At 34.9% G+C, this 12,642-nt stretch overlaps 1 protein-coding gene across 2 annotated transcripts in view; it reads right to left on the reverse strand.

Annotated features, from left to right (window-relative positions):
- Nucleotides 1-12,642, reverse strand: part of LOC124540072 (transmembrane protein 165) — a 38,026-nt gene that overhangs the window by 11,955 nt on the left and 13,429 nt on the right. The window contains exon 1 of one of the 2 annotated variants that reach the window (XM_047117483.1): nt 10,237-10,593. The exons of the other annotated variant lie outside the window; for it this stretch is intronic. Coding sequence (XP_046973439.1) covers nt 10,237-10,341 — 105 coding nt within the window. The 5' untranslated portion in view covers nt 10,342-10,593. Of the gene's footprint in view, nt 1-10,236; nt 10,594-12,642 lie in introns of those variants that run through there. 2 annotated transcript variants of the gene reach the window in all.

Consider the following 12,642-nt stretch of genomic DNA (forward strand, 5'->3'; position numbering starts at 1 on the left):
CGATTAGTATGTTTGTGTGTATGTATGATGATAAATTAATAAATATTTTTGCATAGTTTTTATGATACACATACCTACTACCGTCATTTTCAGATATTGTAAGTATTTTTTTATGGTATAGATTGGCGGACGAGCATATGGGCCACCTGATGGTTAGTGGTCACCATCACTCATAGACAATGACGCTGTAAGAAATATTAACTATTCCTTACATCGTCAATGTGCCACCAACCTTGGGAACTAAGATGTTACGCCTGTAGTTACACTAGCTCACTCACCCTTCAAACTGGAACACAACAATACTGAATACTGTTATTTGGCGGTAGAACAACTGATGAGTGGGTGGTACCTACCCAGACGGGCTTGCACAAGGCCCTGTCGCCAAGTAAATTCAATCTTCAGCACATTTTATTTATTATGAACTTAGATATCAACTTAATTACCTTTCAGTCAAATCTTTTATGTACAATCATTACCTAATATAAAACAAAGTGGCTTACCGCTGTCTGTTCCTATGTGTGCTTAGATCTTTAAAATTGCGCAACGGATTTTGATGTGGTTTTTTTTTATATAATATGTATATAGAGTGATTGGAGAGGAAGGTTTTTACCTATAATACATGGACACAATAGTATAAAAAGAAGAAAAAAATCTGTACTATGGTACTATTACATTATTTTATCCATTAACCTCAGCCGTCTGTTTAAGATCGGATTCTTTAATGATTTCCTCCCTTTTTGTCATCTAAAGTGTAAGAAGAAATTCCAATAATTAGTTCAAACAGAACAATTCAGATTGAACGCAATTTACATAACCAAAACTAGTTCTTAATCAACTTTTACAACTCGTTTCAAAAGTAGTATTATGTCAGAAAATAAAAGGGGTGAAATCTGGCACAGAACCTACGGCTTCACGTGCTGCCTCAGTCACGGGAACACAACCCTAGATTTCTTCTAACTCCAGGTGTTACTGAGTATTAAATTTAATGATAAATAAATTATTATTGTTGATATGTCGCTATCTGCAGATCATATAAGATAGGGACTCGACCTAAGAGACATCACGTAAGTTCGAGGATACAAGATAAAGATTGATCGATGGATCCTTATAATATATTCAATTGGTTTTTTCAAGTCTTTGTTCATATTCCGTCCGACGAGCAACGTCCTACGAGGACTGACGGTTATTTGGTCACCACCGATCATGGCGACTTAAGAAATATTAATTGCCGATGTCAGGAATGGTCCTGAAATCGGCAATGCGCCATCAAACTTGGCAGTTTGATGTTATGTCCTTGGTGCTGATAGCTAAACTAGCTCACTCACGATTCGAACTAGAACACAACAATTCTAAGTAGAGATGTTTGGCGGCTAAATAAATGATGAGTAGATGCTATCTACCCAGATGGCCTTGCATCTTTATGCATGGTTTACAACTTTAAATAGTGGGGAAAGCCCAAATCTAATCAATCATACCGATCCGTCAAAATTATCTGTTATATTCAATTCAAAACAAATTGACAGTACATATTCGATAAATGATTCTTGATCTTTGATCGCCTGCAAGCGAAGTATGTTGGTATTTACGGCTGAATTTAGATTTGGAATTCGTTGAATAAACTTTTTTTTTTGTATTATATATTTAAACTGTTACATAATAACAATATAGTATAATAGTAACAGCCTGTAATTTTCCACTGCTGGGCTAAAGCCTCATCTCCCTCAAGCCGAAGGTAAGGAGCATATTTCACCACGATACGGGTGGGTGGATTTACATGTGGCAGAATTACGTTGAAATTTGACATTTGCAGCTCCACACTGGGGCTACATGCCCAAATGTTATTAAGGCCCAACAAGAATTTTCTTGTATACGTTGTTCAAAAATAATGCTTAATAGCTAGCATAGCTAACATAGTTGCGAATTGGCAATTAAAGATTCTAAATGCATATTTGAATACAGCATACGTTCCTTTCATTTAATTCAGTATAATTTGATTACTTGTTTAGAGTTTAATGGTTGGTTTACGTTTAAGGTAACTAGAACAGTAATCATGAACGACCTTCGTAAACGTCCTCCGTAACTCTTCAGGGTTATTGAATGATGGTAGATGAAGCTATTATCGTCTTTAATTAAACATGTGTTGTTTAACGTGAATTATAATTTCAAAAGATTTTAATAACCCATAGATGAAAGTCCTTCTGACCAATAATGACATAGCAGCCTTCTTCAGGGAGCATTCTTAAGACTACCCATCTGTTGGAAGTATGTTACAGTCAACGGTAATCCATGTGTCTCCAATAATTTATTAACAAACTCGTTTCAACTTCGCCTATAATTAACAAGCTTTGCCCATGATTTCGTGCGCGTTTGAATTTTAATTCGAGAAGCCTTGGTTACTCCTAATTAGTCAGTGAAAGTCTCGTCAAAATCGAAAGTATAACACCTCGCCTCATTGCCTCCACTGGTGACAGGGTTATAATCTTGGAGCTAGACTCTCTTCGGTATGTTTTTAACAGAGTAAGAATACTCACTGTTGCGTCGCAATATATTTACAAAAAATATCATATTTACTCACAGTAACATTGATCACTTTGATAAAATCAGTGATAATCATTGTATATGCACTAGAAGTAAAGATAAGCTTATAACGCAAAGTCAACAAATCTTTCTTGGGGCAAGGTATCCGTTTCTATAATAAAATTCCGCAGACATTTTTAACTTTGCCGTCCCGTAAATTCAAATCGTTTATAAAAAAAATACGTAGGTAAAAATGGCGTATTATTCGATACAAGATTTTGTAGATTATAAAAAGGCGTGGAATTAATACCTGTTGACTTCCAGGCAGGATATATTAATTTAAATAATTGTATTAACTAACATGACTGTATTTTTTTGAATATTGAAAAAGAGTAACTACTGAGTTGCTTGCCGGTTCTCCTCGGTAGAATCTACTTTCCGAACCGGTGGTAGCTTCACTTAATTGTTAAATGACGATTCAAAAGTGCTTGTAAAAGCCCACTTGAATAAAATTTATTTTGACTTTTGCTTTTTTTTTGTCTGGTACGTTTTTACCCAGATGATCGGAATTGCGATTCAACGGGGAAATGCCGCTAGCATTCTTGCCACCATTCCACGCGGTTAAGATTTATATATTTAAGCATTTAATGATTGTAAACTTGATTTTTATTTTTATAACATCTAAACTTAGAATTAAAAGCAGTTTTACATGAGTTAATAAACGAGAGATTTGCGCTGGCATTATATGCACTAAGCTGTAAACCGAGTGATTATACCAAACAAGGACATTCGGATGTTCTGTGCTCATTTCAACGGCCAGAACCAGTGCTACTTAGTGCGACACGTTATTCAAAGTTCACTGACTTTGTTGATGAATAGATTAAAAAGCAATTTCGATTTTGAACATATATTACAAATGAAGCAACGATCAAAATCATAATAAACTTTATTTTAGTAAGAACTTACGAGCACGTTTTAATCGCTTATTAACATTCATTAACTGAATCCAAGGTAAAACTACCGGTTCGGAACGTAGATTCTACCGAACTAAAAAACTACCAATTAGAATGATATCGCCCACCTGAAGCATGCAATAATCCAACAGTCTTTTCAGCACTTATTAATCTCAAGTGCGGAATAACTTCCAAAAATCACTTAGCTTCTTAAACTTTAAGCCTTCAAATGAAATGAAAATTCAGAATGTATATGACGCCTTAGAGGACATTCCATTAAAACGCGATTAAAGAAAATTACGACAGTGACGTCATCATCCACATCCTTCACTCGACGAACGTGACACCGATCATCCAACATCCAAGCCGTATAAGTATTCCGTACTTACATATCGTGACGTCACATCACCTAAAACCACGGGATTGTCACGTCAATTTTTAATACTTTAGACGTTATATTGGAACATATGAACACACATAAGCCGTTGAAATGAAGTTCGCCGTAGTCGGGTAAACATTATCTGCATCTCATTAACTTAAGCGGTTTGCAATCAATTGCGAAAGTTAATTATAAACGTTGTGTAAACGAATGTTAATTGTAGCATTTAATTTATAATTTTGTATTTGCACATACAACATACATATACAATATATAATACTGCAACATAAAGCTGAAGTCGTTACTTCTATACTAGTATTATAAATATCAAAGTAATTATGTGCATGTCATACACTTTCAAGGTCAAACCACTAAACCAAATAGGATGAACTTTGGAATGAAGCCTGTTTGGATCCCACGGAAGAATATCACTCCATGAGCCATATCTGCAACGTGTACGAAGCCGCTTAAAGCCGCTATGTGATATTCCATATTACAATCTATCGCTGTTCCAAATTTCATTAAATATCGTTCAGCCGTTCTAGCTCGATTGAGTAACAACATCCAACCAAGCCTCGCATTTGTAATAAAAAATACCAGAACGGACTAGAATTAAGAATAGAATAGAATTTCTATTCTAAATAGAAACACAGAAACACGTACAATAAAATCATATAAAAATCTAAATATGATACTGTATTTTTATAAGATTTAAACAAAATCCATAGCGAGTGCTATATAGTGGAAGCTATATTTTCTTTAATTTACAAAGTGCAATATTGGATTACGAGTCATACATTTTATCAGTGAAAACACATAAAACGTAGACATATGAACGTTAAACAAATGTTTTTTTTAATATATGTTTACACAGCTGATAAACAAAGTTGCATTTTAATTATAAAGGTTGTTTTTTTTTTGCGTGAAACTTATTTGAGTCGATGATGATGGCCCAGTGGTTAGAACGCGTGCATCTTAACCGATGATTGCGGGTTCAAACCCAGGCAAGCAACACAGAATATTCATGAACTTAATTTGTTCATAATTCATATCGTGTTCGGTGGTGAAGGAAAACATCGTGAGATAACCTGCATGTGTCTAATTTCATAGAAATTCTGCCACGTGTGTTTTACCCAAATTATTAATTTACTGTACCCTTCCCATTTATGTCAATATTATGATCCTCTGCCCAAAGGTTGCTTGGAAGAGATCACTGCTTAGCGATAAGGCCGCCTGTTGCACCTCATGCAACTTTTGTGAATCAAAAATGTTAATTTTAGTTTTAAGATTGGGTGCAATAAAAAATAAATAAATAGTAAAAATCAAAAATACATTATATATTTAGAGATGATTCATAATAACATGAGAATATATCAATGGTATAGTTAAGCAAGATACTTACATGTAATAAAATTGCAATAGAATAATATCTAAAGTAGGTCAGTTTTAGTTAGTGGTAGGTTGTGCAAGCGCCTCTGGGTAGGTCCCACCCACTCATAATATATAAATATTGGACAACATTACACTACTCTTATCCCAATGTAAGTAGCTAAAGCACTTGTGTTATGGAAAATCAGAAGTAACGAAGGTATCACAAACACCTATGGGTGTTAATGGTACCCAAGACAACATGGAAAACTAATGAACTTTTTCTACATCGACTCGGCCAGGAATCGAAACCGGAGTGGCGTACCAATGAAAACTGGCGTACACACTACTCGACCACAGAGATCATCAAATAATTAGATCTTATTACCACCAAACATCAGAACTCAGTATTGTTGTTTTCCGGCATAAAGGTTGAATGAGCCAGTGTAACTACAGGCACAAGGGACATAACACCGTAGTTCTCAAGGTTTGTGGCGCATTGTTTTGTAAGGAACGGTTAATATTTCTTATATCGCCATTGTCTATGGCCTGTGGTGATAAGTAACCATTTGCTCGTCCGCCTACCGAGATAATAAACAAATAAAAGAGACTACGCCTTAAGGGTAACACCGACTCGCTGTGACAAGGGTGTGACACACGCTTATGGCGTCATACTGTTCAACAGTTGCTCTCATCTCTCGTGTGTCTGTGGCGCGTATAATATAATACTACTATAATAGATTATTTTATAAGGAATTTTCTATTAAACTCAAACTCACATTACTTCATTCGATATAGAAGCATTAAACATATTGATGGTCAAATGAAACACTACCACCGGTTCGGAAAAGAAAACCTGACCTGAGAAGAACCGGCGAAAGAAACTCAGACGGTCTTTTTAGTGTATTTTATTATATACTCAATTTAATATGAAAAGAAATAGCCAGGAGGCGATCGTTTCATTCCCAAGGTGTGCTATCGATCATAAAGTTATAATTAAGGAAATTACAAGGAATTGTCTATTTTTATACCAATTTTCATCGTGTAAAGAGAGCATTTATGTATGCACACATTGGTAGTGATAACTACGATATTATGTTCTGAACATATGACTAACCTTCTTTATGAATAGTCAGGAGGACATCATATAGTTGCTTTGTTTCTCCTTGCAAATGTCAATGTACTGACGTTAGAAAGGGAGAAAACATTACGTAACGTACACAATACATGTACGCACTAGTATTAAAATAACAGCTGATTTTCTTGTCTTGTGTACGATACAATACGTATTCCGAACCAATGGTTGTCTTACGTTTACATTGACATGCCAGACTTGTATAGTGATGATGCAAAATTGTTTCGTAAAAGCCTACTTGAACGATGTCATCAACCTGTGTAATGGGTTCATAATGGATCAATTGTAATACAGTAGAAGAAAAGCCTGTGAGAGTGGACCAATTTTTTTTTTAATACATGTTGGTAAGGCGCCGGTCAGTCTATGGTAAGTGGTCTCAACCATAAACAAAATATATGCAGATATAGACATTGCCGTTCTAAAGGATATTAACTAATGGTAGACGCCCGCGGTTTCACTCGCGTTTTAGCACATTGGTTGTCATGTGTTAAGCAAAAAAGTAGCCTATGTCCTTTCTTGGAGTTTGTTTCATTTCATTTCAAGTTTGCTTCATACCAAATTTCATCAAATTCAGTTCTGCTGTTTGGTCGTGAAAGACCGACAGACAGACTTTCACATTTATAATATTAATATTCAGATTCCTCACATCGTCAGTGTGCCAACAACCTTGGAACTAGATGTTATATCACTTGTGACAGTATTTGACTCACTACTGGAACACTATAATATTAAGTAGTGCTGGTAGGTAGTAGAGTTGATAAGTGGGTTGTAACTTACGGCTCGCACAAAGGCATTATTACAAATATTCCCATAAAAAAACGACAATTTTTCGCTCATCATGCCACATAAACACCAGGGCATAATTGCATCATTTGCCAAAATATATCATAAATTTAGCGTTACCGAAATAGATTTGGACTTCATGACGTGGGCACTTGCGTCAAATGGACACAAAAAAACGTTGCTATTTTAACTTTTTCATAGCATATTATAAAGAAAAAACTTACATACGTAGGTATAGACTCTCACGTATATGACGAATGATAATTTGAGATGAGATTTATATTATGTAGAGCTAAATGTTTGCTGAATTAAAAATATAAGTTAAAGCGAATCCGTTTTTTATTCAGTCACCAAAACATATTCATGTTTATAATAGACACTGACATAAAATAGCGATAGAGTTTGTTTGTTTGTTTAAAAGCCCTTATCTAAAGATCAACCAGATATATTTAAAAATTTAATATTTTTACCGTTAGATAGCCCATTGATTGAGAAAGATTATAGTCTATATACAATGAAGCTATAAAAGACGAAACAAAACGTAGAACATACCATGTCGTAGGCCACATGTTGTATTTAGTGACTTTAGTTACCATAGATGTGACACAGAAGGCGCTAATCTCGGGAACTACTCTTTTGATATGAAAATATATTATTTATTTCGATAGCCCATTTATTGAGAAATGCTATAGACTATAAACCATTATATTGCGACTAATGAAAGTGCATTAAGGGAAACCGCAAGTAGCCTCTTGTATACAAAAATGTATATACCATACAGGCTCTTCCTACAATTAACAATTTTAAACGATCATTTTTGAGTTACGATTAACACACAGTTTGTTGAACACAGCCGGACATTTACCTCTATCAACTATGGAATCTTTAATGTTATTGCCCCTGTTTCTATAGTTACACGGTTCAACCTTCAAACTATAACACAATGAAGCAAAGAACTAAACGTCTTAACGATATATTATTAGGCTGATACGAGCGTCAATTAACATGATCAAAAAATAATAACACTGGTTCTGAAAATTCGACAAAAAAAAATCGACAAGAAATTTTGTAGGTACCTTTTATTTTTTATCAATCATTCGTATGTAGTTATGTTATGAAGAGATACGACCAAACGTGTGTGTTTACGCAGGTGTAATGAATATATTGAACGGACTCTAAAAATCCTATACTAACAGCACTATCATTAAGTAATATATACACATCTATTTACAAATTAAAGAGAGATAAATATTGTATGTTTATTACCGTAGTTTCAACATTTGGACAATTTAATTTATATAAAATATGATATCATTAACAAGCTATCTGTCCTGGCTACTAAAGAATATTTATTATTTTCTACCGGCTACTAAAATTAATAATCTCCGATTTTCTGCTTCCTTCCTCTTGAATCTCTCTATTTATTGATAAAAACCCCATTAAAATCCTTTGCATAGTTTGAAACATCTAAGAACAACAACTACATCTTTCTTGGTGGTAGGGCTTTGTGCTAGCTCGTCTGGGTAAGTACCACCCACTCAGCAGTTATTCTATCGCCAAATAACAGTACTCAGTATTGTTGTGTTCCCGTCTGAAGGGTAAGTGAGTCAGTGTAACTACAAGCACAAGGGACATAGCATGTTAGTTCCCAAGGTTGGTGGCACATTGACGATGTAAGGAATAGTTATTATTTCTTACAGCGTTATTGTCTATGGGTGATGGTGATCAGGTGATCAGGTGGCCTATATGCTCGTCCGCCAACCTATACCATAAAAAAAAAACTACAAATAAGTATATAGGCTATTCGATTTCAGTTCAATATTTGTATGTCCAGTCGGAAGCAAAATTGTGTGTGTGTGCGCGCGCGCGTGTGTGTGTGTGTGTGTGTGTGTGTGTGTGTGTGTGTGTGTGTGTGTTTGTGTGTGTGTGTGTGTGTGAGAGTGTGTGTGAGATGTTCCAAGCGGATGAAGCCGCAATGCGCTAGTAGTAATTCATATTATTTTCTATTTGAAGCTGTAATAGATCCAACTTTCATCCAAATGACTATACCATAGATAATATGTCTATATATTTATGTGTGGGGAAAGATTTCTCGTCTCGAATATCTCAAGGGTAAGCGATGACATTAACTCACAGAATCTTTAAATACATTATTGCAAAAAAATATTGAATTTATGTAATATATTCGATAGCATTTTTCACTGAATACATAAATAGATCTAGTATCTAGTGACGTCATATGGGATGACAGACATTCTAGTTTCGAGGCACGGTAGAGTTTGCATATCGCATGGAAAAGTTATTTACAAAACGTCCTAAGTTGTCAAGGTCAGTGACGCATTAAATAAGGCAGTAGGCACGACGTAAGGGATGGTCAATATTTCTTATATCTAAAACGGTGGTGAGAACTTAACATCGGGTCTCTTTGCCAGTAAGCCTACCTGAATAAACACGTAAACAAATCGAGTTCGTACTGAGTGAAATTGTAATAGAACTTGTTCTTAATTCAAACTATACATATAATTTTATTAATGCTTAGTGTATAATCAACAGTATTAATTTCCCGCCATAAGGAATAAATGTCAATATTCGGGTTACCAGATTAAAAATATTTATGCAATTCGACAGATATTCGTAATATAACAATAATAAAATCTGTGTTACATTCAATATTGAGTATTTCATTCCGATTGTCTTATACGTACGTATAATATTTTTCAATTATGATATAAGGATAACCAAGATTGATATGCTATTCTGACACTAAAACTCTGCAATCGTCATAGTTATTATTATCAAAGTCGCATGTGAAAAGAGTTTATATTTACACGATTGATTTCCATATCCAAGTTATTTTTATTAACCTTGTTAATTCAGTTCTTATAATATTTTCCTGATAACTATAGTACAGCTTATTTTTCAAATAATTAAAACATTTGTAAAATACTCGTAATAATTTAAATACAATTTTAGCACCTCGTCTGAGTTGCTAAGATATATCGTTATCACATACAGTAATGAGAACACTAACGAGAACATAAGTATCTCTTATAACTGTGTTAATGTACTTAAAAAAAAAAACAAATACATAAAAAAGCTACCTGTATAACAATATTCATAAGCCATGTCCTAATATCAGAAGACTCCACTTCAGGCAACACAGTCGTTGTCAACGGAAAATCCGTTGTTGTATCCGTAAAATTCATTTTTCAACACTTGACACAACACGAATTAAAAAAAAAAACAAAATTAAAAAATATAAACGTCACTTCCATTCGCGCCAAATGAGACACTGACAATCGTTCGAATCGTCGCCATCGCTGTATTCATTTGAAAATTGATAAAGTATATCTTAAGAACATCAGATAATATAAGATTTGATGAGCCAGTTCCAAAGCGACGATAGCACGCGACCAGTCGCATGAAAATGCGCGACCGTACTACGCCGTTATATAGTTTTCGAGGAAAACTAAAACGAATAATTTAAGAGTCAGTGAGTTTATCGAAGGCTAGGACTTTATAACGCAAAGGCTAGATCGTTTGCGAAATGCTATCCAGCTTAGGCGTTGAATTTTAAGTGAGAAGTTTTGTATCCAACTTACTTGCTTGGGTCAGTTTAAGGCTATTAATAGATGCGTGTTACGTAAAGCGTAAAAATTATTATCTTACTATGACAAAGCAGATGTAATGTAGCTAGTGTATCTAACTGTCGTGTTTAGAACATATAACGAAACGTATTTTAACTATTACTATTTAAAAAACAAAGCAAAACGTAGATAACGCTAACTACTCTATTATATTCGCCTACATTTCGCAGGCAACGCAGACCCAAGCATGCAAGGGTCACAAATTGCGAAAATTCAAAATTTACTACGTGCAAATAATTTTCAAATATATTCGTTAATTTTAAATAAAAGCCTATAGTAACTTAGCCGATATTAAATATTGGACAACAGCACATACATTACTCGAATCCCAATGTAAGTAGCTAAATCATTTGTGTTATGGAAAATCAGAAGTAACGACGGTACCACCAATCCAACCCAAGACAACATAGAAAACTAATGATCTTTTTGGCTGAGAATCGACCCCGGGACCTCGGAGTGACATACCCATGAAAACCGTAGCACACACTACTCGACCAGGAAGGTTGACAGATATAATAGTCGCATAAAATTAATGATAAATTTAAAAATAATATTTGATTAATATTATTCATCAGCTATAATATACAAAGTAATTGTTGAACAAAACAGACTTGAAACTGAACCTGCCTACAAGTCGAGCGTGTGAGTGATATGGTACATTGATTACAATAATATTTTAAGGACGCATCAGAATATGTATCATCGTAGCGCGGAGAGCCATTGTTTATATCATGTCTCTCTTTTTAATTCATTGTTTCGAGGATTTGATAAAAGACTTCTCTTATACAACAACAACAGCCTGTAAATTCCCACTGCTGGGCTAAAGGCCTTTTCTTCCTTTGAGGAGAAGGTTTGGAACATATTCCACCACGCTGTTCCAATGCGTGTTGGTGGAATACACATGTGGCAAAATTTCTATGAAATTTGTCACATGCAGGTTTCCACACGATGTTTTCCTTCACCGCTGAGCACGAGATGAATTATAAAGACAAATTAAGCACATAAATCAGCGGTGCTTGTCTGAGTTTGACCCCGCAATCATCGGTTAAGATGCACGCGTTCTAACCACTGGGCCATCTCGACTTCTTCGATTCGATTTAAGGTACCATTCTTGTATTAAGAATGACCTGGACAGTGGGGTAGTTATCATAGGGCCAGAAGGTGCGGTGCACCAGGGCCCCGGAGTTCAGGGGGCCCTCTAAACTAAACCTTAAGCTTCTGTAGATAGAAAATCACGACCCTGCGCACAAGATTTCTTATTTGCTATCTATAATTTTAAAGGGTAATTATAAGTTAAAGAGGGATGGTAAATAGGGGGTGAGGGCCCGATTCTTTTTCTATCCACCGGGGCCCTTCCTCACCTAGCTACGTCACTGGATCTGGGACCTCCTCATCGAACGAAATATCACCAACATATCATGATCATAAAATGTATTTTTCTAATAATTTCTTTTTATATACCACTAGCGACCCGCCCGGCTTCTCACGGGTGCAATACTGACATTAAATATTCTACAGAATTTATTTACGACATCACATTAGAAACTTCTAAAATTATGTTTTTTTTACTATATTGTCCATGTATTATATACAAAAACATTCCTCTCGAATCACTCTATCTATTAAGAAAAACCGCATCAAAATCCATTGCGTGATTTTAAAGATCTAATCATACATAGGGACAGACAGCGGTAATCGACTTTGATTTATACTATGTAATGAAATGATATCCATAAATATAAAAAACAAAAATTCGTTCAAGGCCAGCGACTACAATATAAATAACATTGGAATATTTTATACTTAAAAAATGAAGTCAAGGGTATTTTAACATAAATGAACACTTCCTACAACACATAT

Source organism: Vanessa cardui, chromosome 24 (genome assembly GCF_905220365.1).
Source record: "Vanessa cardui chromosome 24, ilVanCard2.1, whole genome shotgun sequence".
Lineage (NCBI taxonomy): Eukaryota > Metazoa > Arthropoda > Insecta > Lepidoptera > Nymphalidae > Vanessa > Vanessa cardui.